Source organism: Lissotriton vulgaris, unplaced genomic scaffold (assembly GCF_964263255.1).
Source record: "Lissotriton vulgaris unplaced genomic scaffold, aLisVul1.2 SCAFFOLD_228, whole genome shotgun sequence".
NCBI lineage: Eukaryota > Metazoa > Chordata > Amphibia > Caudata > Salamandridae > Lissotriton > Lissotriton vulgaris.
Genome location: NW_028252959.1, coordinates 702,688 through 730,483, shown reverse-complemented (window position 1 = coordinate 730,483; position 27,796 = coordinate 702,688). Strand labels below are relative to the sequence as shown.

The following is a 27,796-nucleotide window of genomic DNA, read 5'->3' as shown; positions in this document are numbered from 1 at the left end:
CAGTTCAACCCAGGTAAAGGCGTTCCCGTAGAGCAAGGTGGTTTTCATCCTCCTGATCACCCTTTTGAAGTCCTCCAGATGGATTATATTCAGATGGAACGTTGTCGAGGTTTCAAATATGTCCTCGTAGTTGTTTGTGCACTTTCCCGTTGGACAGAAGCATATCCAGTCCCAGATTACACTGCTCCGACCACTGCCAAGCAGCTGGTTCGTGAATTCTTCCCTCGATATGGTTTGCCCCGTGTCGTATACTCAGACAACGGTCAACCATTCTCGTCCGAGCTTATGAAGCAGGTATCACTCCTGCTCGGCTACCAATGGAAGTTCCACTGTGTCCGACATCCTGAAGCAGCAGGTCTCGTAGAGAGACACAATCAGACCCTGAAAACTCGTCTTGCAAAAATCTGTAAGGAGAAGGGTGTCGACTGGATCGTAGCTTTGCCGGTCGCCCTTTTTTACATGAGGATGGTCGCCCATTCCAGAACAGGGCTATCCCCGTATGAGGTGGTCTTTGGTAGACCACCGAATATGTGGGGGACGCCTTTGCCCAGAAAGATTACTGATGTCGATTGTAATATGTTGACAGATTACCTTGCTTCCTTGATGTCTGCACTACAATCATGTCGTTCACAGGTCGCTGCAGCCTTTCCCGACAATACCGAGGTGAAACCGCATGATGTTGTTCCAGGAGATATCGTCCTTGTAAGAAATTTCGACAGGAAAAGCCCGCTGGAGCCCAGGTGGCAGGCGCCGAAGTTGGTACTTCTCACCACGAGGACTGCAATCAAGATCGAGGGCCGCAAAGGGTGGCTGCACTCCAGTCACGTGAAGAAATTTCGTGCATTGCCAGAGACTGACTCACCCTCCCCCTCTAAGGACTGTCCAGATTCTAGTGACTCTAAACTTCCCCTGATAGAGAAAACTCCACAGCAGGAGTATAAAGAAAAATTGAGGTCTAGCAAGTCAGACAGTTTAATTGTTTAAGTCCTCCCCTAGGTGAATCGGTTAGACGTGTTTTCTGACATGTATCCCCTAGACCCCAACAGAGAGAGAGATAGACAGAAACAGCTCAAGAAACGTGAATATTGCAAATCTCTTCGCAGCCACTGTATTGTGACTTTATTGATTATGTTTTTCCTGAGCCTTATGATTATTGCTGCAAGTGTGCTTCTACACATATACTATCCTATTTTCAAGCGTGCAAATTCTCCCTTAAACGTCACTGCAGAGCATTCTTTTAGTGAACTACCCCCTCACGAACTTTCTTACAGACTTGCGCTGCGCAACAACACATTCATTAGTATGTTACATCATTCCCATCAGACCAGCAATGCTACTAATTGTTGGATATGTGGCCGACTCCCTCCCTATCAGAAATACAAAGGAGTTCTGCCTCTTTTTCCGTACCCGTTCACACATAATGGGTCCTGTGGTGCATGGTTTAGTTTGATTAATTCCTTGGATTCAGACTCCGTAGTTTACCAGGGTAACTGGGTATGGGGAAACCTGAACATCGTTTTGCATAAGGTCTGTTTCCCTGACAAGGAGGGTCTCCCCAAAAGGACAGGAACTGATCTAGAAAATGAAGTATATGGATTAGGTAACTTTACACTTAACCTCATGATTCTCAGTGTTGAATCCGAAACAGAATCAGTCTTGCCCGCCATGTCCGTACTTCCAGTCAAGGGTGAATTATGTGTCAAAAAGAATGGTTCAGTGCACCTGGGTCATAGTAGATGTACTACTGTGATCGAATTCAGTGATAAGGGCAAGTCTACCTTCAAAGCTTCACGTCATTCCTACTTCATTTGTGGTCATACCGCCTACATACGCTTACCTCTAGATTGGGATGGCACCTGTTACATTGCATTTCTTCTACCACCTGTTTTCCTAGCCCCTCCTGATTATCATAGAAACACCCATCTAGTACACAATAGACCACAGAGAGATCTCCAGATTGTCGACTACACTGAAACGGCATGGGAACAATATACAGATTTCAATAAAGGTTTCTTTCCCTATTTAGGTGCTGTCTTTAATAGTAAACTGATACGAAAATTAACTAGAACCCTTGAAGCTGTAGTGAATGAAACTACTTCCGCTTTAGGCAACTTAACAGAGGAGCAGTCTGCGATGCGGATTGTTGTTCTTCAAAATCGTCTCGTCCTTGACGTCATCCTGGCCGATAGGGGCGGAGCCTGTAAGGTCATCGGGTCAAGCTGCTGTGTTTTCATTCCAGAAAACGCGCCATCAGTATATAGAGCCATAACACGCCTTCATAAGATTGCAAGTCTGATACACCAGAATCCAGGCACCTGGACTTGGTCCGGTTGGTTCTGGACAACGTTGTCAGCCTGGGGATGGAAAGTCCTATCCTTCCTAGGTATTGGCCTTCTCATAGTATTCAGTTGTTGCCTATGTCTGCAATGTGGGCCAGCGATTTGCGGCTTGTGCGCCACATCATGTATTCCTCATTCAAGTCCTCATTCAAAACGCCATAAGAAGAAAGAAGAGCAAATGATGTTACATGAACAGATTGATAGATTAATGAGGATTGATATATCATGAAGGGTCCGTAGGGGACAAGGAGGGAATGAGGTAATATGAATTTTTATGGTCAATCGTGTCCCCTATCGTAGACCCCAACGGCTCCATGTACATGCTTCTAGTACATGTAAGTTCCCTCCACAACCAGCTATGAAGACGCAAATACATTTGCGTCCAACGTTAACATGTCCTCTTTCAGATCCACCATGAATGGGTCAGATATTCCGCTCCTAAGTGTGCCTTGCCAACGTCTTTATGTGGTGCACTTTCATGATTCCTAGGCCCTGATTTCTGCCATCGAGTCTCTTTCTGCTTTCTGCCCCTGAAAGCAGCAGCCTGCTGCTTCCTGACCCTTGACTTACTCCCTGGGCGGCGAGCTGTGCCAGGCTCGGCCAGCCTTGCTTGCCAAGACCGTATTCAGCCTTCAAGTTATCTGCTCCGCTCCTCGAAAAATACATTCCTGTCTAGTATTTTAGGTAAACATCCTTCCCAGCTGCAGAGCAAAGGGCCCGGCCTCACTGTCTCCATGCAAGTAATTCATAGCTTCCGTTACCATGGTAGGCCCATGGCCCCTCACATCTCATGTAGACACGTAGTCACATATGCACGCATTAGCAGTCAGTATAGAATAGCCTCTGCCCGAGAGACCTTTCCTTTTAGATAATACAGTTCCTCAAACACAAGATATTAGATATGATTTGGGATTAGGTTGTTCTGACACTCCAGACTTCTGTCTCCACATGTAGGGCTAAATGTCAAGTCCCCTTCACCCTCCAGTTCCACGTCAATCATACGTCATGCTGCTGTGCGCGCATCTCTGCCACCTGTTTTTGCTGACTCTGCAGGATCCTTCCAGGGATCCACCCATTATGACACCTTTATGTGACGTTTCTAGCACACACCTCCGTGTACGCCCTAGTGCACGCCTCCTGTTACGTATTTCTGCTCCTATCTCGTTTCTCTCAGCTGTTACGCCTTCTGCATTCATTGTCACTGTATGAAATGACTATATATATACTTACTTGTTAATAAATCATTGTACATGTCCATTGCAATTCCTACCCTGAACCCTCGTGGCGATGGGTCATGCTACCATTGGTTCGAACCAATTCCTTTTTAAGGAATAAACCCCACTTTAAACCTCAGATACCACGGACTCTGCCTTCTTATTTTGACTGAGTTATTCTTATTGAACTTTACCGCATAAATTAAGTATAGGTAATTAAAATTTACCACAACCCTATGCATTCACTGTCCCATTCCGTGGTCTGCCCAGACCTATAGGCTCACTGACGGCACAGAGAATGAGACAGTGGGAACAGGCAGTGGTTGCAACAGTGGGGACATTGTTGATGGATGGCACATTAATGACCCATAATAATTTTGTGCATCCTCATGACTCGACCCTGAAACTCTCTTTCCTACTCATGCCAGTATCCTCCGTTATATCCATAAACGCTGGGCACCAGATGGTAAAGAACCCAAGACACAAGCTACTTCAAGTACTACACACTATGGGGCATGGTAGGCACTTAATAAGATGGCTCTACAGGGGACTCTGGGAACAACTTATTTTACATGTATGCACTCAATAGGTTAGATGCCTACAATAATTTATGACAAACTATATACAAATTAAAGAGTTAGGCCTGCTATTAGTTTACCTTGTAGGGCTATAAACATTTCTACAAACTGTACCTTATTTGCTATAAATTGGTGTTGTAGAAACAGATTAGCCTCGCCTATGTACTTTACTACGTTATGCGTCTGTGAGCACATTTAAAATTATGGCTACATCCATATTCTAGTAAGCAGCCGTCCACATCTTTGGAGACAGTATTTAACCCAGCCACTCAGGTTTCCGACTGCATGGACCTGGAAAACAAATGCTAATTAAAACCAACCCAACTTTTGACAATAACTGTAATATGTCTTTAGCACTGAAATAAGGTATTATTGAATTTGGTAAATGCTCCCATAAGTACCTGATCCTCTGAAAACAAAACACCCTTCTGCGTATTGATCCTTCGGAAGAGATCTCCTCCTTCACAGTAATCCATCACTATATACAGACAGCCATTTTCTGAAATGAAAAATACATATTTCACTCTAATTCTAAAACTAAGAAGCCATTTTCACATTAGGAAGCTGTCAGGTATATCACATGCACAAAATTCGCTTTTAAAATGTTCCCAAGAAACCCTATGTTGGTACTTACAACATGGTAAAAGTAGGAACAAGGCCTCGCACTTTCTATACCCTTTTAGATTCTCAGAACCTTCCTCCCCCAGCGGCCTTATTCAACGTCATGAACGCCCTTTGGTAAATAAATGGCGGCCCTACAAAATATAATATTTTAAGCTTGATTTAACCTGCTCAAAATGTGCTTTTCCACTCCTGCAGTGTCTAAGTAGTTTACTACATGGAACAACAGTACACCCACTTTAACTCCCTCTCCACACAACTCTTTCAGGTGGATACTCCAACTGCAGATTCCTCAGTTTTACAATATCCCCCAGGAAACAGACTGGATCTAGAAACTTTTCATAGCAGTGCATTCCACATGCTGCTACAGTGCCACGCGGCTCAAGGCTTCGGTCCACCCCAGAAGTGATGGAGTAGAAGGCATATGAGCGCCACCCCTACAAGATAATGTTAGTTTCTTGGTGAACTCTTTCTGACCCTTGAATCCAGTTCAAAACAAATGTTGGTACCAGTGTGCAAACATATAATTTGTGACCTTTTTAGATGATAAAAAATGCCACTCCTCAGAATGGGGAGGCGGTAGGGCAGTGAAGGATCTTCAATAAAATATAGTATCCCTAAGAAACATGTTACTGAATGTAAGTAACTTGTTCTTCTGATGGGTACATCTAACAGCAGATTCCTCACCTTCAGAAAAGATAACAAAGCAGTACCTCCCAAGATGAAGGGTGGAGTAGACTGAGAACAAATAGTCTTGCAGAACCAAGCAGGTGAAATAACGTTCCAGCCGAACCTGGCTGTGAAGGCAATAGTGCTTCAGTAATGTGTGCACTGACGCCCACGTCGAAGCCTGGCAGATGTAAAGGACGATATCTCACACAAGAGGGCTAGAGGTTTTATAATGCTGTACATCCTCCAAAGTAAACCCAAAGCCACAATAAATATGGCTACTTCTATATTCCTACACCTTACTGGAATATATAAAGTATGCTCCAGAAAACGAAAAGCAAAATAAGATTTTGGAAGGAAAGGCCTCACCCACTTATTCTTAGCATGATTCATCATTGGCCAGACAACCCGACCATGTTAAGATAATACCAACATGGTGGTCTCAACCTCTTGAGGGGGGAGAGCAGAATTCTGGCCATATGAGGGTTCCAGATATTACAAATAGAACAGCCTCTTAGTAAACCCAGGACCTACCTTATTTAATGGGTACACAGAGCAGGAGTAAAAACAAAACAGGATGCTTGCGGGAGCTAATATTTATATTCAAACCGAGAGGATGACCGGGACATTAGCTAATGTTCGAATCCTGTTCAAACAAAGAAAAAAGGTGGTGTAGGGCAGCTGCACTGATAGGGCTTGGAGCTCACTGAAACAATGAGCTGAAGTGAGTGCAATGAGGAAGATAACATTTAAGTTCAGAGATGCAATGAGAAGCTGTGCATCAATCGAAGGGAGTATATGTGAGAAACATTAGGACTAGGTAAAGGGGCCACTGTGGCATAACAAATGGTTTGGGAGGGAACATGTTTGATAAATCTATGATAAACTGTGTGAAAAGGTGACCCCTTTTGCGTCAGCACCTTCAATTTTGTGGACTGATGCTGCAGGTTTTGGACTCCACTTTCTGGGAGGGTCCTAACCCGGCCCCAGTGCATGTGCTCCGACCCCTAGACCCCTAAAACATGTAATAGTTGGGTAACTCCTAATTGGCATACTTAACTTTCCTGTAAGGCACTAGTATATGGTGCCCAAAACAGACAGGTAGCACCAAAACCTAAAGGTCATCTGTGTAATACAACACTATTGTGCCATCAACTAGCATAACCAGGCAAACATGACTCCAGGCCTACCACTGTAGCCTAGCACTGCAGCTTAAAACCTGCAACACAACCTGTCAAAATAACCCATTTTGACAGAAGAAAACCCCTCCTTTTAAGTATTAAGAAGCCATCTCTATGTAGGCATTGCAGCTCATAGGCAATGTGCATGGTATTTAAAAGCCAGACATGGAAACATTTACAACATTTAAAAATTGAATGTCCTTGCTGTGACTAGCACCCAAAAGCTATTTTCACTGTAGAAAAACAAGCTGGCCCATAGAGAAGCACTTAAAGCAATATTAAAAATGAATTCTGCTTCTATCTCTGAATTTTGACCAGCTAGGTTTACCCAAGGGAATTGTTATCCTGCTGGTTAAGGAGGGATAAGTGGTCACCTCCACCCCCTACCTAATGCCAAGCATCAATGTGATATCCCCAATCACCCTATTTAGAACACTTTCTGGACCAGTGGAAGAACAGAAATGGACTTGATCTTGGTCTGTGACCTGATGGGAGTCCTGACGGTCTGGACCTGCTCCCCAATGTACCCAGGACAAAGAAGTGGAGTCTAAGGGTTAGTTGGCGGACCTCCTGTGTGGCTCCAGGGCTACCAAAAATAACAAGAGGCCTTTTCCAGAAGTCCCCAGCTGTCAAGTACACCTCTGAAACGGACAAGGACCCTGCTGGTCGCCTCTGCTGAAAGAAGTCTTGATCCCCACATGGTGTTCCTGAGGTCCTTAGACCCTTGACCGTGTCTAACTGGACTTCTCCTACCAGTAGTGAAAAATCTGGAACTTAAAAAAAGTTTGTGCTTCTGGACCTTCGGAGGACCAGAACAAACCACCAGAGCTTATCTAACGAAGGTGGGGACTCGTTGAGCTTAAAAAATAAATCTGATTCTCCCCAGCACCAAATCTGATTCAGCAGACCCTCGGTACGAGGACATCCAGCTTCTTGGAACTGGACATTGGATATAGCTTCAGTCTGGCCCAACTTGAGGATTCCGAGCCCTGAAAAAGAGACTAAGGATCCAATTAAGAGTTAGGCGGCCAGGGTAACTCTGTCACAAACGTGACACATATCCCGTCCGCTGTATTACAATTCCATTATATCCTATGGAACCTGTTGGCGGACAGGTTATCTGGCACGTTTGTGACAAAGTATCCCATTCGTCAAACTTGTAATCGGGCCCTAAGTCCAAAAGTAAAAATCTTGACCGGACAAAGGTGCCAAAAATATCCAACTAGCAAGAGGAATGTGCAATAAATTTTAATTTCTCCGGTGCTAAGCTTTTCCTGCAAAAACCAACCATCTCAGAGGTACCTCGCCATACTCTTATTCAATTTCATTAGGACTGCCTCGGATGCAGCCTGCTGCCTTGTCTTGCTGTGGTATTTTCACTTTATTAAAAAAAGGCCAAGTCCCAAGATAAATCTTCCAACAGGGCCAAAGTTGGTTAGTGTATCCGACCCAGTGTCCATTGTGGTTGGCCTCAAATCACGCCTAGGTCCCAGTATCCTGCAGCCATTTTTATGTGATCTTGTTCATTAATTTGTACCTATTAGCATAATTTGGAGTGAGATTTTTTTTAAGCATTGAGTTTTAATACATGAAAAGCCATGTCAACAACAACATAACATCAATTAAAGCAAATCACAACAAGGTACAGCAGGATTGAGCTGGGCGTAGGGCGCACCATCATGAACATTACATAGTCAGGAATATGACAACATCAACATATACATATACATTGAATACATAAAAAAGAAATAACATTGCCATATCGCAGGCAAGAGCATATGACACGGTGTGTAAGGGAGAGGTCGGTACAATATTTAGGGTGAAAGCAGTGATCAATCTGGAATGCTAGGGTCTAGTGTAAGGAGATAGTCCCGTAGGGTATGACAGATATCTTTAGGCGAGATGTGGATGGCTATAGCGGTGTGTAGTCCCCGCTGAGCCCTCGAAATGTGTCATACTTTTGAGCCATATGGCGGTGGTAGGGACCCTTCCGCTACCCTAATGTAACATGATTTTGCGCTTTGCAAACAGTAGTGCCATTGACATGAAATGGCAAGCAGACTTAGGAACATCGCCAGTAATGCCGAGGAGTGCTATGAGAGGGTCCGGCGCAACTGCTACTTCAGTCATAGCTGAGACAGACATGGGAAAAGATGGACGTCCAGTAATGGCAAATCTGCGGACATGTCCATGTCAGGTGTGCAAAATCTGCATTCAGGGCAGAACATTTGGGGCACCCGTCAGATCGTGTAGGGTCGAATTTTGTGATGTCGGAAGGGAAGAGGGTTGCTCGGTAAAGACATTTAAAATGTAGCAGTTTGTCTGTGATTGACCGAAATACATTGGGTCTGTGAACAACAATAGGATCATACTTTATCTGTGAGAGGGAAGCCCAGGTCTGCACCCCAAGCCTCTCTGACACAGGCTGTGGCGTCAGGTTTCAAGGTGGTGCAAAGCCGGTATAACCTGGTGAGCAACTGGTCTACGTCAGTGTCCGAGACAACAATCATCCAGAGCCAGGGGGTAGGAGAAATAAGGGAGTGAGGTGTATTATGTAGTCATTGAAGCACAAAGTGGTCAATGTATGAGGCGTTTTGAAAGCAGTTATCATTGGCATGCGTCAGGACTTGGCCATCAGGGAAAATGTCCCTCATAGTATGGAGGTCGCAGCGTTGGAGGGTGATCTGCACCACCTTTTCAAGTGTGAGTTGTAGCCCTGGGTTGTCATCTAAAGGAAGGGCAGGGGAGTAGAACGGCCCATCTCCCAATACCAGACGGAGTTTCCGCCAGGCCCAGCACGTTGTAGAGATGGTTTGAATATCCGTGGAGTCAATGGGGAGGGCCTTTAGCATGATATAAGGGTCAGGAAAATCCCGCAGCTGGTCCATCTCTGGGTTTGGGTAAGGGAGGCAGGCATCTGGGAGGTACCAACGATGTGTGTAATGCCATTGGGCTGCAAGGTAGTAGAGATGGAGGTCTGGGACTCCAAAACCGGCGCAGTCATAAGAGAGGGTCAGGGTATCACACTGAATGTGGGGGCAACTCCCAGATAAGACATGTTAAGAGACTGTGTAGGTTGCTGAAATGTTTCTGTGCGAGTGGTTTAGGGATATTCAAGAAAAGATCAAAAAAAGAGGGAGGACCACCATTTTAATTATTGCTACTCGTCCCACCATGGATAGGGGGAGTTTAATAGTTAAATTAGTGACAGACTAATGGATCCATTTTGATGATAAAGAGATGGGGAGATGGGGGACAACCCTGTCTGGTCCTCCTTGCGATAAGGAACGCATCTGTGACGGAACCTTTGACTTGCAGGCGTGCCACCAGATTAGAATATAAGAGCATGACCAGAGAGATGAACCCGGTAGGGAGTCCTAGATTGATCAGAGTTGCTCTCAAGAAGTTCCACTCCAAGGGGTCGAATGCCTTTTCAGCATCTAATAAGGCAACTACAGTGGGTGTTGTGGGGGAGAACCTATTTATCACAGAGAAGTAGGTTGAGGGAAGTGGGCCTATGGGGGACCAAGTCTGACTGAACAGGAGATATGATTTGCTCCATCAGCAGGAACAGTCTGGTAGCCAGGATCTTGGCTACCAGACTAAAATCTTTTTGTCTAGATTAAGAAGGGATATGAAACAGTAGGACATGCACAGGTGGGGGTGCTTACCAGGCTTCAGAAGGAGCATGAGAACTGCTTTGTGTAGTGTGGGTAGCAGCGCATTGGTGTCCAAAGATTCAGTGTACATAGCTAAGAGGTGCAGTGCCAGTTGTGGTTTTAAATCTTTATAGAAAGCTCCATTATTTATTTATTTGGAAAGTTTTATATAGCGCTGGCTAGACCTGTAGGTATCAGAGCGCTTTACATGAGGATCAGCAAGTTAAAGATTACATGATTACTTCAGTAGGCCATCAAGGGCTGGGGCCATGGACCATTCAAAGAACTGATCGCCTGGATGACTTCTTCGCATGATATCGGATCGCTAAGGAATCATCGTTGGCCATCAGTGAGCCACACCATTGCGATTTCCGCTGGGGATGGTGGGATCTTCTGCGCGTTGTTGGGTACGCGGGATATATGAAGGCCTTCATAATAGCGTTGTAACTCAGGCAGGATATCCTCGCCACCAGTAATAGGAAACCCAGAGGTCGTGCGCAACTCGGTGACACAAGCCATCGAAGTGACTGCCACCAAACGACTAGGGTGGAGTAGCTATACTAGAGTGCAGCCAGGGCGTTCCCCTTCACCATAGTGCCGGGCCTTAGCATGTTACCTCAGATATGCAAGTCCTCTATCAATTGGGGGGTCGCCACCTTGGAAGGCGGCTAGGCTTATGTTGCATAGATCAGTATGAATGCGTTGTAGATGGGAGCCTATATCGCGCAGGATACCCACGTTCTCACACATGCATACTCCACAGATATATGCCTTAAAGGCTTCCCAGAGAACTGCCGGGGTCGAGTCAGTACCCGAAGTCAGAGCAAAGTATTCAACGATGGAATCCATAGGGGGATTTGTAGGGTCAGGAGAACAGGACTATGATCTGATAGAGTTTGTGGTAAGGGTTTGACCTCAGTGGTACAGAGCAAGGCATTGGCAGAAAGAAGCTAATAATCTAGCTGCATCCAAATATTTTGAGGTGCAAAGTAGAAGGTGCACCCAGGTGTGGACAGGTTTTGAGTGCGCCAGATATCCTGTAGGGCGTATGAGTCAGCAATGTGTTGGATTACTTCACACAATCGGGGTTTACCACTTGGCTGGTTGTTGGTGTAGTTGATGTCAGGGTATTGCTCAATATTAAAGTCCCCACCTAGAATTACATGGTAGGTGTCCGCATGCCCCATATGGGCATAGAGCTCATGGAAGAATTCCGGAGCATCAGTGTTTGGAGAATCTATGTTAACTAATAGTACTGGTTTATCAGCAAGGATACCTTGTCAAATCAAATAGCAGCCATCAGGGTCTGATGGCTCTTGTAAAGGGAAAAGAGAATGCTTTTATGTATGAGGGTGCAAACTCCACAGGAGTATGAACTGTAACAGGAAAAGTAGTGGTGCGCTCCTCAAGTAGTCGCATATGAGTGGATGTCACTAGGTAGGAGGTGTGTCTCCTAAAGAAAGGCTATTTTAGCCTTGTGGCAGGACAGATATAAGAGGACTAGTTTGCCCTTGTAGGGATTATGAATACCATGGATGTTCCATGTAAAGAAGGTAATGTCTACCACCCTTCCCAGGACCCGTCTGAGTTGGCATCGAGAAGGCAGTGTAAGGGATATAGTGCCATGTCAAAAGTGAGCGCATAGTGTACTTGATGTGCAGTGGCTAACCAAGAAAAACTCATAAGAGGAATTCCCCTGCCCCCCAACCGCACCAGATAGAAAAACATCCAGTGAACCCCGAAAAGAAGAACTAAACAATCCTAATAAGGATAATGCGGTATACATTATGGGGGAGAAGCGAGGCCTCGGCATGATGTGGTCAGTCTGATTGAGGGATACTTGAAATATAAAGGAAGGATCAACTGCAAATCTATATAGATCATTTTAAGTTATAGGAATGTGAAGGCGATGATGACCAAAGAGCATTGTGCTAAGCATGTGAAAAACAGTCAACAGCCAGAAGGAGGGCCAAGTACTATGGGCCAAGTCAGCACTGAGGGGGCCGAAGGGCATTTGTTGGTGAGCCAGTGCAGTTCAGGGTATTTTGCCTAGATGAGGAGTACTTAGAGGCATGTTGTTTGCAAAAGATGATCCCCTCTGATGGAGTGTCGAAGTTGCGTTAACCTCAACCTGCAACTGGGTGGGGTAAAGCATTACATGTTTAAGGCCCCCCTTGCAAAGAGAGTTATTGTCATCACAACATGCCCTGACAGTGTAGGGGGGTACATGACGGGCTGTGTCCCTATCTCTATAGTTGAGGAGGCGCGCTCTGAGCAGGCATGGCAGGACTCCCACACGGGGTCGAGGGCCAAGGAAGCGATGAAAGAGGTCCACTGCAAAGGTGGATGAGCAGTTATTATTGTCAAAGAGGCCCGTGAGAAGTTTCTCGATGAAAACCTCGGGCACCCCTTGGTCGTAGATTCTGCTATGCTAGAAATGTGGATATTGTTCCTGTAGAGCCTGACTCCAAATCTTAATTTTAAGTGCCCACCATTTTGAGGATACAATCCAGTTCATTTATGAGTTTCCGTGCAGTGGTAGCGCCTCAAGATGCCCTCCTCTGCGCCGTCAATCCTTGCACTCTGACGATCTAGGTACGCCCCCACGCGATCAATGGGGCCAGCCAGGGTGTCAAAGAGGGCATTCATGGCATGAAACCTGGCCTTGAGCTCTGCCATGATGGCGGCAATGTCTGTGGTGGTGTCGGACTCCAGAATCGGGGGTTCATCAGTGTCCGAGTGATAGCCATGGCTCCTCGTTGGTTTATCTGTTCAAAGAGCAGCTTTTGCTTTTTAGACTTTTGTCTGCCTGGTGCCGCACCACAATATGGGTGCAGCCAATGGGGAGTAGAGCAAGTTGCCAAGCTGGAGCAGTGTAAACAGCCTGGAGAGAACTTCAGAAGGGGGCCACTAGAAGGCGGTTATGGCGGAGGTCCCTGGGCAGCATGTGTAAGAGACCTAAGGCCCCACCCAGTTGAGGCACGGGGGCAGTGCAAACGAGGACTCACAGGCATCTCAGTGGATGGGGCCCAGGACCTCCCCCGCAGTAACAGCAAGTTATGTCGGGGCCCAGAGAGCACCACTGCAGGCCCCATAGATGCCCGAGCAATAGTGATACGAGCTCGGTACCTCACAGCAGGCAGCAAAGGGGAGGTAATGGTGTTACGGCCCCCATATGAAGAATGGAGGAGGGGACCCCACCCAAGGGACCCCATATAGTCCGCTGTTGCGACTCATAAACCAGAATGTCCCGCAGGTGGGGATGTGGTAGAAGGGCAGGCTCCAGATGACACAGGCCTCACCACGTGCCAGTGATGGCAGTTAAGTGATGGTGTGGGCCACGAGGGGAGGCAGCATCTACCCCGGGAGTCTAGCAAGGAAGTAGAAGGGCTGCGGCCGCAGTATGCCAAAGGATAAGGCCCGCCATTGCAGGGTTTGTGGCATCCATGGGCGGCAGCAGTGAGGAGGCCATGTGAGTCTCGGCCCCAGCTACGGAATAAACTTCCAGAATTCAGCAGACTGATGAGAGCAGTGGGACTGGGTGATGCCTGCCTCAGGCTCACCCGCGGCCCCAGTCAGTGACAGAAGGTAGCCATGAGGAGCCCCACATTCAATATCTCCCTACGATCAGAGGTATTATCGGACCTCAGTCTTGGGTTAAGGGCGATGATGGCAGAGATTCAAAGCAGATACAGGCTACAACTACCAGAGCCTCACAAGGTCACAGCCGTCTCGGTTTTCATTGTGTAGCAATTCTGTCTTTAACTGTTGGTACTTTTAAACACTTTACATATTTTCTCTAAGTTAAGCCTATGTGCTCTGTGCTACAGCTACAAGGGGTTGAGCTCAGGTTAAAATTACTGACCTTTACCTGGACATAACAAGATAGGGTTTTAATTACTTGTGGTGGACCACAATCCAACTCAACTAATAAGCCACATTCTCACAAATGGCATCACAGCAGGTGATTCAAACAGGGATGGTTTGTGCAGCGAATACAAAAAGAGCGAAAGTCTGGAATCCTCACGATGGCTCCTTAGGACAGTACAGCTCACATCTCCTGCATCAAAATGGACCAGTAATCTTCTGAGAGCTGTTCTGGTGTAGGAGGGAAGTGCAGTGAAGTAAAAAAAACAGTAGGGCATAACAATGCAGAACGATAGGGAGGACCCTTCTGTCAGATGTGCTGGATCGCCACCCTGGAAAAAAGTACTGGAGTCTGACTACCAGTGGTTGGCTGTGCACCAATAAACAGGCTTAGAGGCTGTTGGCACAGGGGAAAGGGACTGAGAGGGATTATGCCCTAGATAACATGCAGGCTGCCGGCCAGATCCCTGTCTTAAGCCACGAAAGGACTATGGTGACTGGGGAGAGAGCGGGGATGGAGAGACTGGCACTGCCTATACGACAACTGCTCTTGAGAAGCCTTCTAATTTCCTGACCTGCTGAGAAAACTGGGAGGGGTCAGAAGACCTTGACAGCATGCCATGATCGTACACGTCTTAAAGAGTTCGAAGTCTGAATCAGTCTTTTTGACAAACAGATGTGAGGCACCCAAAGGCATAGCCATAAGGGAGGCCTGTACGTCCCATGAGGAATCTGTGGATCGCATCCAGTCACGGCGACGGAGCACCAACTGCTTGTCCCAAACAATCATTAGTATCAAGGTCAGAGTGAATTACGTATTTGACCACATTCTTACCATTTTGAATGTCTTTAGCTTAGAAGGCCCTACATTCTTCTGTGATGCCAGTAAGAGCTCGCTGGCCATGTCCCAGCAGGCATGTGTATATTGGCCCAATAAATATACAGCATTTACGGACCTTAATGCTATGCTAACCGAGGAAACCATTCTATTTCTGAGTCTCTCAATCCTCTTTGACTATTTATCTGGGGTAGCTGTGGGGAAATGATTGGGGTTCACCATCGTATTGGAAGCCTGGGCTATCAGAAATCTGGAATATGGTGCTGTGCAAGGAAATCAGGGTCCCAGGAGCCTGTCTATGTCATCTAGCCATTTGTCCATTCACTGGCTCAGGTGAGGTTGGCCAGGTTTCAAACCTTCAGTAAGGGTATTTGTTTTGACTTCTTCTGAAGACAGCGGTATGTCCTGGACCACCGCTGCTTGTCGAATTACTATAGCAAAGAAAGCACTCTTTTCTGTTGGGAGTTCAAGAGGCGATTTCAACCCTATAACTGGGAGGGTATCAAGCCCATTATCCTCATGTAAAACGATGTAAAGGCGGTCATCATAATCATAGTTTGCCAGGGGGTTGGGGTTAAACATCTCATTCCCCAGCTTTGTCATCTGAGTGGTTGCAAACTCTGGTCAGAGTCTGATCCCAAAAAGACAGTGGAGCCTCTGAGATTTCATCTGCATTAATGAAGGCATGGGATCAGATTCAGGTTGAATAGAACCAAGTGTATTGTAGCTAATTCAGAGCTCGCGCTCGAAAGAGTCAAACATCAAAGTCTGTACCAGATTCTCCTTTGGCGCCTGCATCGTCGCTTATGAAGGCAAGACTAATGTGGGTTGGGGAGCTGGGGTGAAATTCTGCATCGGAGACAGTGCTGATGGGTTCAGAGAGCACAGAGGACAGGTCCACTAACGCAAATCTGAGTGGGAAGAGCCTTGGGGCCCAAAGGTACACAAGAGGAAGTTAAAGGAGTGCCAGAGATATGTACTGTTGCCTCCTTAAAGGCTGCAGCATTGCTAAAGGGAAGGAGAACTTGGGGCTCAGGAGCACTTTCGAAATCTTTCGGGATCCAGTCTGGGGCCTGGGCTGGGGAATGTTCTAAAGGTGAAGAATCTGCTGAAGTATCTATCAGAATTTTTTATTCACCCTCCAACTCATTTGTCTCTCTTAAGAAGTATTGATCTGCCTGATAAACATGCAGAAATTCACCATACCACTACATCATTGCCTGTTTATCTGTATTTGGCACCACAAGAAGAAGGCAGGAAACAAATGGGAACAGGAAGAGTATGACATCCTACCTGCTTTGTACTGACCCAAAGAGTTTTGCCATGTCTCTTCGAACAGTTTGCTTTTTAGATATTTATGCATTTAGACCACCAGGGTTCAGGTGCCTGTATGTTTAGGAATCCACATGAAAATGTTGCCATATTTAATCCATGCTCTACACGCTCCCAAATATAGCCACACTCTGCCTGCACACCTTCAGCAAAAGCAACACTTTGCACACCCAACCAAGCTCTGAGCGTCCTAAGCCAACCCCTTAAATGTCCTTCACACCATCAGTAACACTTTCCAAACCCAAAAACACACTACACACCCTCATACACTGGCTGTACCCCTCTCACCCATTTGCATTGTGGGGAATGAACATGTTTGCTCTTAGAGAATAGAAGAGCATGGTCTGCATAGGGAAGCTACATTTACAGACCTTGTTAGTGGTATAAGAAAAAACCTAGTCTCCATAAGGGCAGCAGTGTGGGAAGGTCAGAAATAGTGAATATTGCATGCATCTCTTTCCACTGTGAACACAGATGAACACTGGACAGATTGGACAGGTACACGTATCCATGGAATTCTAACCCATGGTTGACCTTTATCTGTTTTCAACTCCTCTTCTCCCAAACCCTTGATCAACCCAAAAAAGGCTGTCTGGTTATTTGAGGAGACACAGCATTTAAATTACAAGCCCACTGCTTCAGACATACAGACATTATGAACATGGGTTGATGAATGGGCCTTGAAGGAGGACACGGGAAGAAGTATTAATGTACGAGGGAAAATTATGGGATATTCCAGCTTTAGTTTGCTTCTGTCAGACTCGTCCGTAGTATGTTGCACAACCTCATTCAGGCTAACTTAAAAGCACTGAAAGTACAATACTTGTGTGGGCCAACCATTGTGGTTACAAATATCACTAGTGAGCATTTAACCTTGTTGGAGGCTTAGCTTGGGCAGTCAGGGGGATGGCTATCTGACATTATCGCTCCAAGCTGTTTCCTGCAGTTAGAGAAGACAACACTGTTGGGAATGCTTGCCAACTTTAAGGCAGGGTGTGGGGGCGAAGTGTCTGGGGGAAATTTGAAGTATGACTTTTTAGTCAGGTAATGTCTCAATAGCAGAATAGCTATGCCACACTGCTTTTTCTCAGCACCACCTGCTCATGCCCACAATTTTTGATGTGTGTACACTGCCTCAGAGGCAGGAAGCAGATGACTGCTTCTTCACTTCTCTCTGGGATTGAGCCAGCTCCTGCTTCTGTAGGGTCCCTGGCTCATGTAAGACTGCTGGGACTGATAACTTACCACTATAGGGGAGGCCATTGGATGACATCTCCGATTGCCGCAGAAGTCCTCGCATCTGCTGGTTTAGGCATGCAAACTGTAGAACAGGACGGTGGTGGCTGCAGTGCCCCATCAATATGGTGCACACTAACCTACTGTTTTTATCCCTTAAGGACTAAACTCCCAGCATCCCGGGATGCGCAGCCATCGTGGGCAGTTTTTGCTATTAAGGCGGTCCTGCCTAGAATACCATGCTCACTATTCCAGAGACTTTGCGAGAGACAACCCATATGGAGCATGGACCTCGCACAGAAAAGTCCTTCGATGGAAATCAGGGAAGAGGCCAGTGTGCCTCTTTAAGGCAAGGGTGCTTGCCTCTGTTCAGTGTTTATCGAAGGACAAAGGACCTGAAACTTGTGCTTTTGTCTTGGAGAGACTGTTTTGGATAGAAGATGAAATATGATACAATATGAATAACTGAGACTGGGAACATGGAGATAGACTGTGTAAAGCACCTTTAAATGGATTAGGTAAATATTGTAGAAAAGTGTGTTTGACAATGCTGTTGCATAGGTAGCAGGTGTGAGCATTTTCAAAATAAAATTACTAAAAGGAAACAAAATATTGCCCAAATTAATTGGTGCTAAAACAAAGAAAGGAGCTTTCACAAATTCGCCAGTAAACAGAAATGTGTCTCATCATTAATCATATCCTTACACAGAGATGCTGAAACTTATCAGATGAAAGAGGTAGTGAAGCTCTGTAAATACTAAGGGCCATATTAGGATGTCAGGTGGGCTGCCACGGACAGGCCGCCAGTGGCGGTTCGTCCAGCATCCAGAGTATCGGTCCGACCTCCGGATTACAAGGCTGACGGTCGGATCGATTTGGGCTGGGGGAAAGGCCACAGCCTGCAACAGGCTTAAGGAGCTCGTCCGAGCAGCGGTCGGAGCCTAATCCCTACAATGGGGCCGTACCTGCACAGGAACCAACATTGGGATTAGGATGACCCTTTCCCTCTGCCTTTACATTGCGGTCCCGCCACCATGTAAAGGCAGAAGGAAAGGGACTTTAAGGTCCTCTAGCAGGGTCCGCATCCTCTCCAATATAGGGCAAACATCCATGTACCGTATATACCATCTCCAGTTCACTGGATGATTAAAGGAAAAAGCGCCAAAAAACGTCAAAACCACGTCCTATTGCTACAAACTTTCCATATCTACTAATACTCAAAAAGTGCACCACATTTGTCAGAAGAATTCATCATATAATGAAGACTTTAGCTCAAGCAGTATCGTTACATTTTTCTTCAGTTCGTTAATTTGTTGAAAGTCTTGTCAGCTACAAAGCAGGTGAAACAGATTCTATAGTCTGATCACAGAATCTTTTTTTAAACAACTTATCTAGAGTAACTATAAATGGAAGAAAAAGATAAGACAACCACTTTAGATGATCCAGCGAAGATTCAGGAGTTCATTCATCTTCATTAGTGAGAGTAGATGGACTGTGGTAGAAATTAAGCTTACTAATATCTCGTTTCATTTTATGTTGCCTGTTATGATTTTTTTTAGGATGGTGTATTTCTCATGAAGGAATGTATTGCTAGTCATAATTATCATTAAATGTGACAATATGTCTCTTCCCTCTTGCATTATAGGCTATGGGGCCGATCATGATGTTGGTCTGCAGTCACAGACTTTCCAAACGACATCTCTGGTTTTAATTCCAACCGCCTGACAACAATGTAGGCTGGCGGAATTGAAACCGGCCACTCATTCCGGCTGGATTCTGACGGGCCTGGAAGCCCCAATGTAATCCCGGATGATGACATTTCCGCCGTCGGGATTACGATGTTGGTTTCTGAGAGGGTTTCCATGTTGGGCGTTTAAACATGGAAAGCCTGTCGAAAAGCGATTTTGGGGCTCAAGCAGGGCCCCACTTATTCCTCCAGGGCCTCCAGTTGGGTGCCGAGGGGGCACCTATGGTGCCCCCCTGTTAATTCCCGCACCGCATGGCAGGCACCAAACCACGTGGCGCAGGGCTTAACAGAATATCCCATTTCTCCATGGGAGCTCATGTTGCGGCTAGTTAATGGCCGCAGCACAAGCTCCCATACAGAAATGGGAGTATGCAAACGCACCACAGTGCGGTCGCATTGTAATGGGAGTGTCGGGATCGCCGACCGGAGCTCTGTCGGTCTCACGTTTGCCCAACATCGTAATCAAGCCCTATGTGTCTTTGTGACGTGCTAGTGATTTTTCTACTGTTATTAAATTTGTCTTTGTTACCTTGGAGTGCGAGCTGTTCTTTTATGAAACAAGTCTTGTTTTCTTTCCTGTGGGTAAGTCTTCTTGTTTTGTTTCTTCTTCCAAGGACAGTCATCTTTATTCTCTACTGCACTGATTATACACTGCCTTCTTAAAGCACATTATGAACCTTTATAAACTTTTTATATATATGTCGGTACTGCAGGGACCAGGCAGATTATTTTTCTGCTTTGGAGTCTCACCACATTAATTTTTCAATTCACTCAATACATTCTTGTTGTAGGATTGTGGCTTTTACTTGTGGGGAATTTTGTTGAATTCACTCTTATTTTTGCTCTATCTTTCGACATTTCTCATGTTCCATATGTATTTGCTGGTTTGCAGTTTCAAGAATCTACTTTTATATCATATTTTATTCACAGTGTATTATGCCGTTCTTTAGAATCCTCACCTGTTGTATTAAAGGCATAATTTCCGCAGAAATAAATGGATTGAATTTCAAAGAGTTATGTAATCCAGTAAAGAGACAAGAAATACTTTCTCACTTAGCTAGACACCTATTTGATGATCTAATTAAGAAATTAAAGAAAACCTGTGCAGGTGAAATGTATCACTCACAAGTTGTTAATTAATAAAATGGCAGGCTATCCTTTGCCAAAAAACGTTGAAACTGGAGAAGCTATTTCAGGAAACTGATTCAGAGGGCAGTTAGACTTTAATGAATTTAAATAGTGATGGGATATTTTGGCATACACTGCTCTAATAACACATATATTAATTTTGGAAAACAATTTCACCCAAGATGAGGATTTAGCCAAATGACAAATTAATTCTGCGTGGGAGCTGCAAGTAATGCATGGATGATATTGTTGATGGACAATTTGTTGTTATATGTATCCCTAACATGATGCAGAAATGTTTGAGAGCCTTTTAACAGAAAGAGTTAGTTGATTCATGAAAGATTTTCAATGTTGATATTAAGTACCGTAAATCTTATTCTCCACCTCATAATTCCCAGTCAAAATGTACTATGTTGTTTCTGAGTAGAAGCCTAAGGCCTTTTTTAATCAATGCAAAATTTAATGCACTTTTCATTTCAGACCATGCTTGAAAGATTATTTTCTTTTGTTGAAAGGTACAATTTGCAAATTCATTTTCTAATTAAGTCGATAATTGGCATGTTTTTTCTGGGAGTATAATATGAACCTTACAACTGGGGGTTTATAATTAGGGCTCTTGGTTTTATGGTATTTCTTTTTTGTTTTTTACATTTCAGTCTGTATTTATCCATAGTAATTTTTGGGACCATCTTATTAGTATTTATCCATATTTAATTTGTGGTTTGCGAATAAGTGGAGTAAAAAAACTGTACATTTCCACATTTATTTAACTGATAAACATGCACTCATGTTGATGCTTGTCGCATTTTAGCAAATTTAGAAGTCAAATATAGCAAAACACTACACCCGCAGGTAAATTTGAGCAATTACTACAAACATATTTTAACATGTGCCTGTATTTAAAGATACCTTAACCTGCCTTTAACTCCCCCTGCTCATCTGTTGTCTTGGAATTTACAACAGACAGCATGGAAAGTCACTCTTTAGAACCACAATTTTTTGTATTTTTCCGCTTTTAATAAAAATACAGACACACAGGAAATGCATGGTTTTCTGTCTGAATTTATCTGTAAAAACAGAGAACTGGGAGCCTTATATAATATAAAGAATTTTGTAGTGATTAAGAAAAAAGCAGTGATGGAATCGGATGCGATTCTTAACAATTTTATGGGGACTTTAGCTCTCTCTGGGCCAGGGTTAGCCCTCCAAGGTCGATCACTCTCAGAGAGTGCTGCAGCAGCTAGTATGTAATCGTTTTAAGGTAGAGAGGACCCCTTGACCAGAAAGACTGACGCCTTTTGCATTCCGACATCATGTGGGTCAAGTGGGCCGGCGCTTGTTGGCATTGAAGATAGGTAGGTCGGGTAGACCGTAAAAAACAGTACCTGCAATTCCTGAGGGGTTAAACATGTGTCACGGGGCGGGTGTACCCAGGGAAAGGACGGATCAACCAAGAGACTGGTGGGAGGTACAGGACGTCATCGCACCTCTTCTTTTTCCACGACAGAATGACTGGATCTGTTCTCCCCAACCAGACACCACAGAAATGAGCCCTGGTCCCTTTAACTTGGACGCTGTAGTCAAGGACTCCACCCCCAGCGAAGAAGTTTCAGCCTTCTGACCAACAAGAGGAGACGAGAGCCGGAAGATGGTATGTGTTATCACCGGAGGTCGAGAAGAGCGAGGAGAAAGAGGAGTAACGAAGAGCGGAGAAGGAGAACGGAGGCATACGGAGAGAACATCCAGCGGCGGAGAGTCCAGAGACGGCGGGAGAATCATGAGGTCACTGGGAACACGCATCACCCAGGCACGCTCCAGGAGGAGCGTGGCTAACACAGGTACGAGAGCGGTTTGCGGGCTGGGTAGGGAGGCAGGAGAGGCCTGAAGGATAGAGGCGCCAGCCCCTTACCAATCGCTGTATATAGCTAACCAAAACCCAACATCCTCACTCCTCTCCGCTAGACGTGTACCACTGGTTTGTTTGGGTTGCTCCATCACTCCCTTTCCCTACAAACATACTACGTCACAGGAACACTTACCCCCTGTTTTCCTCTTTCTTTTTGGGGTTCCCAAGTACAACCAAGCTCCAATCCGACCCCTGGGACACGGTGGAAGGAGAACACCCGCTGATTGAAGGAGTCGCTAGGAGACGGGTACGACAAGGAGGAGGAGTACCGTTTTCACTCCTGTTTATACCTGCATACTGGCTACACGCAGGAGACGAGTGCTCCACAAAATAAAACCTGCTTTACCTCGACAATAGTGTCCCGAGCATTACTTCTGAAAAGCTACAACATGCCTTGTGAAGGATACATGTTTGAATAAATTTCAAAAGTGCGTTTCGATGAATCTCTGAAGGATATCGGGGTGCAGCCTGCCATTCCCAATCGTTAAAGACTATGAAGAGCTCAACCTCCCAGGCAGCCTGCAGCACGTTTAGGGGGGAACCAGCGTACGTCCGGATGCCCTTCCATCACCATTCTGGAACCCCCACCGCCCCTAATATGCCAGCTGACGGATGGCAACCTATCCTTGCTACGTCAGGAAGTGTTGGCCCTTTTGGCCACAGGAGCCATCGAGAGGGTGCCTGCATTAGAAGAAATTGTGGTTGATATTCCCACTACCTTATGGTGCCCAAAGAAGGAGGGAGGCTTCCACATTATTCTAGACCTGTACCCTTGTTTCCACCCCCAACCTCTGCTGTAATAGTTCACAAATGCGGTGAGGAAAACCGTTTTTTTTTTTAATTACACGCCATTCTACTTTTAAAACAACAGTTACAGAGAACAAAGCAGTGATTTTTTTATAACGAGGTTTAAATAAACTATAGAAACAATTTCAATCCAGCTCCTGCTACATTTCTAAAATCTCCAGCTAGTTGGGGGTTAGTCAATATTATTATTTTAAATAAATGAAAACACATTCCTGAATGCTAAAAGAAACACGCACTAGCAAAATCAAACAGGTAAGACTTTTAATATGCCAACACCCACAAACAACATGTATGCATGCCTGTATTTACATGCATTAACATATTACAGCCGATCCATATGCTTTACTAATAGCTAATAATTCTTTAAAATGCTCAGGTGCACTTTCTCCAGACCCACGCCCCTTCTTTCTATTTGCATGCTACTCGCCTAATGCAGTTCAAGTGGCATTCAGCACAAAACAAATACAATCGTATGATTAACAGTGTTATGGCACAGAAAATACACGCAATAAAGAACTATGGAGATCACTTTAAAACAACACACTAGTCAGGGAAATTTGGGTCAGGAATGTTCAGCATTACAACTTTAACTCAATCACCGCTATTAAGCACTTCTTGCCACCACATAAAGGCACATAAAGTGATAATATACCCTCTGTTCCCCAGAAAAGCATTAAATGTATCTCCAAACTCTATCCCAGGCTGGCTTTTTTCCCTCATGAGGTCATTGATTCTATATGCAGACGAAGATGTAATGAGGTAAAATGTCAGCATTCATGATGACCAACACTCCATATATCACATCGCTGCCTGGTGGGCTGCTCTAAAATTTGAAGGACACTTCCAGAAAGCAGAGACTGATGTGGGCAGACTCAAACCTCCTTTCTATTATTTTTTTAAATGTATTAAATGGCAAGGCAACTGAAGATATCTTTTACACCAGACCTAAAAATGGTAGTGAGGCTGGGGAAGACTGTTTAACAAAGTCTAAAAGAGGATCCACATGAATTTAGCTGCAGTGAATGCATCAGTAAAAGGTTAGAAATGGCAAGAATGTGCTACTGTCAATTGAGAACCTTTAAAAACATCTACCAGAACCTGAGGCACGTGTTTTTTTCCGCTTGAAATCAGTTTATTAAGGTTTTTAACAAAATTACATACAATACATTGCATGACATGTGCGTTACACGCACCACATTTACACACCATGCTACATTTTACCAGTAGTCAACAACATTGTGTAGAGGGCAAGGGTGTGCCAGAAGCAATGTGAGTGCAGAAAGCCCTACCATGTGAGTGGTTGGGCATGTCGTGAATCCAAAGAAAAAATAGAACCACACAGTAAAACCAGTACGGGTAGGAGGTGCGGCAAATGCAGTGACCAACCTGGAAGTGTGGCTTGGAGCAGCATAATTGAAAGAGATGGTGCACTGTTACATGGAATGCATATAGGACTAGACATAAGCCCTTCCAATTCACAACCTTTATAGGAGAATGCTTGGAGATTTGTTTCTGACTCTATATTCTCCAACAAAAGAGATGATGCTGCAACCTGCAAACAAGCAAGAAAAGTGGCCCAACACTGAAAGCGGACACTAAGCAGCTGTACCAAGAAGGTTGTTGTAGATATTCAGTTCACCAAAGGGACTTAGATTGCATCAAGCCTGACAGTACCAGTGACATTTGCAATGCGGCCTCTGCATTGTCCTTCATCTATCAACCGCTGGTTGGAGTGCAGCCTCGAACAGACTGGAATTTCGCACAACTACACATTGAGCATTCTTAGTCTCATATAAGCTTCAGACAAACGCTCCTGACACTGGATGCTTGAAGAAAACAGGGCCGATAAGTGCATATAGATAACCTATACAGATCACTGCCTATCAAATAGATCACTAGTGTCATCACGACCAATAGAAAGCGGCATTGGGAGTAGCACGAGATATCTGTACATGTAGGAATAATGTTGAATTTCTGAAAGACCAAGTTAATGGAACAAAACTGTTACTTGCCAGTGCATTCGGTTGCGGGGCAAATCCTACTTTATCACTTTACTACCTACTAAGCTGATGTCCTTTATGGACCATGTGGAAGTATTTATGTCTGTTAGTATGAGATTTCTAAGTAAATGGTATTTGTGTAACGCAAACGTAGTCAAAAGGCAGCTGTTTGTCAGAATGTTGACTCAATAAAAACATGTCTGGAAAAATAAATCTGGAGGCAAAACCTGAATACCTATTCGTTTAAATAGACATAAATGCTGGCATTCACTAGGCCTGGGCAGTGAACTCCGATCTGTTCGTGGAGTTTGCAGAATTTGCCGCACTCCGCAGAGCACATGGAGTTCCGAAAAACAACTCTTAGCGGAGCAGAGTTTTTTTCCTCACTCGCGCTGACCAATGTCAAGTTGCCAAGTGCGAGCGAGGAAAGTCCACCTCGCTTCGAAATTTCTCAATGTGGACGTTCAGATTTCCCAACGCTGGTGGACGTGGATGTTCCCGACCGTGTTCAGAAACCTTCTGCTCGCGTTGAGGAAGCTGCATCTCAAGTATAATATCTACTCAAGAAGCAGAAAAGAATTAGACCCCTCTTGCGCTGCGCATGTTGCTGGTCACGCTGATTTTACAGAGCGGGACCAACAGCCGGCGTTGAAAATCTACGCGAACGGTTTTACCAAATGCACTCCGCCGCTTGCGGAACTCCTCGTAGAGTGGCAGTATTTTTTGTCACTTGGTGGCGTTCCGCATAATGGAACTAAACGAACCTCACCCAGGCCTAGCCATCACCTTTAGTCCCTCTGGAGTGGCACGTGCTTTAGAAATGGTGTCACTAGATCACAATTTAGATAACAGAATTTGATCATTTTCGGACGGCTGCAATTTATATGTAACACTTACCTATCAGGCTGTGGCAACAAATGCTCAGACTGCAAGGCATGGAAAATGAGACTGTGGACCATTACTGGCAGGTGTAACCAGATACTCTGGTAGGAGCAGCAGTAAAAACTGCAGAGCAGAAATAACACAGGAGTTTAGCCCGGAATCTTCTTCAGCAATAGCATAGTGGCAGGGAAATCAGCAATCACATTGGTAAGGATAGCGGGAAACACTAGGCTTCATCAAAGACCCTAAAGCAGTAGCCATGTACCCGCAGAACAGGCAGCAAAGAATCAGTCGTGGGGAAAGCCAGCAGCACACACTAAACAACAGAGCTCCTTCTCCTTAGCGACAGGAGCGGTGGCACACAAATACACATTCTTTTGGATTCAGCAAAACTTGTCATTTGAGAATTAATATTTATACAAAGCATAACAATTACTTGTACTATGCATGATTATAAATAAGTTGCATATTTATTCTGACAAAACAGTTCATAATTAGAGCCTTACCTTCAAAGGACTCGCGATACTGTACAATGTTGGGGTGCTTCATGTTGGCCAACACAGCCACCTCACGCCTGGATTCCTGACGTTCCCTGCTTGGCATCTGAGAAAGAAAAATGATGTTCCGAAGTAAATACAAAGCTCACAGATAATGCATTGGTGAAACACTGGTTGGTGAAGTAGACAGTAATTCATCAAAATAAGGTACAGCTCGGAGGGGGGGGGGAGTTGGGATCAGTGGGGCAGATATCCTAAATGATACTTAATGTCTAATACTTTGGTTGCATTGATTTACAAAAAGGTCAATTGCTGTCTTGTAAACATATAACTGGATACAGTGGTCTCTGGGGTACAAAGCCCTGCGCCTACTGTGCAAATTGACAATAAAGTTTGTTTTTTAACAAAAAGAAAATAAGGTACATCTAGAATGCAGCAGGGACAAAAGACATTGGTTCAACAGGTAAAGCAGCAACGTAAGGTACAGTAGGAACAGAGCAAAGTACAGAGCAGGGGTGACAGTGCAGTAAGTACATTGTCGGCACGACATATACAGCACAGAAGGCAGTAGGTGAAGAATAGGGGTAGATTGTGAGAAGTGCAGCATGGTGAGAATTAGAGATCTGAAGAGTTTGTGTAAACCAACAGTAGTATGTACGTGCAGTCTTGGATACACTAGTTGTACTGTAAACAGTATGGTACATTGCAAGTGCAACACATTTCTGTCTGGGTATGATTGCTTCAACACTTCAGTCCATAGGTGCACTGTTGGGCATAGCATATACATCGCTTGGGTAGCAATGCAAACAGGGCAGAGATTTTGGTTCAAAGACTGGTCATTGAAGCAACAGAGATAATGAGGATGATGTGCAAGTAGGGATGGTTGCAGTTAATGCACCACAGAGCTCAAGTGACACACCATGAAATGCAACTGGTGCAGCAAATGGGTAAACAACTAAGTGGAGTTAAGTATGCAAGTAGGAGCAGCAGGTAAAATACTGAGTGCAGCTAGAGGAGTAAAAGTAGTGCTGGGTGATGTGGGCATGACAATAGTAGCACACGAGCGAGGTGAACGCAGAAAAACAAACAGTACAAAATGGAATGCTCAAATTAATCTCAGCCACTGGCAATTACTCATGCCATATTCTAGTCCACAGCTTGTCCACTGGACCACTCCAGGCAGAGACCAACAATATGAAAATCATAGATGGTCCTGCTCAAACAGTAACAGTCTATTCTGAACTACAAGGCCAGGTTCCCTCCAAACAGCAACACATGCAACCCAGAATGGTTTC

General features: G+C 44.9%; 1 protein-coding gene across 2 annotated transcripts in view; it reads right to left on the bottom strand.

Annotated features, from left to right (window-relative positions):
• LOC147661202 (serine/threonine-protein kinase Nek1-like) overlaps positions 1-27,796 on the bottom strand; it is a 1,124,062-nt gene that overhangs the window by 1,021,190 nt on the left and 75,076 nt on the right. For both annotated transcript variants that reach the window (XM_086951243.1, XM_086951242.1), the window contains exons 2-3: positions 26,511-26,607; positions 4,533-4,630 (exon numbers count right to left, since the gene is read on the bottom strand). In XM_086951243.1, the coding sequence (XP_086807369.1) occupies positions 4,533-4,630; positions 26,511-26,607 (195 nt within the window). The remainder of the gene's footprint in view (positions 1-4,532; positions 4,631-26,510; positions 26,608-27,796) is intronic.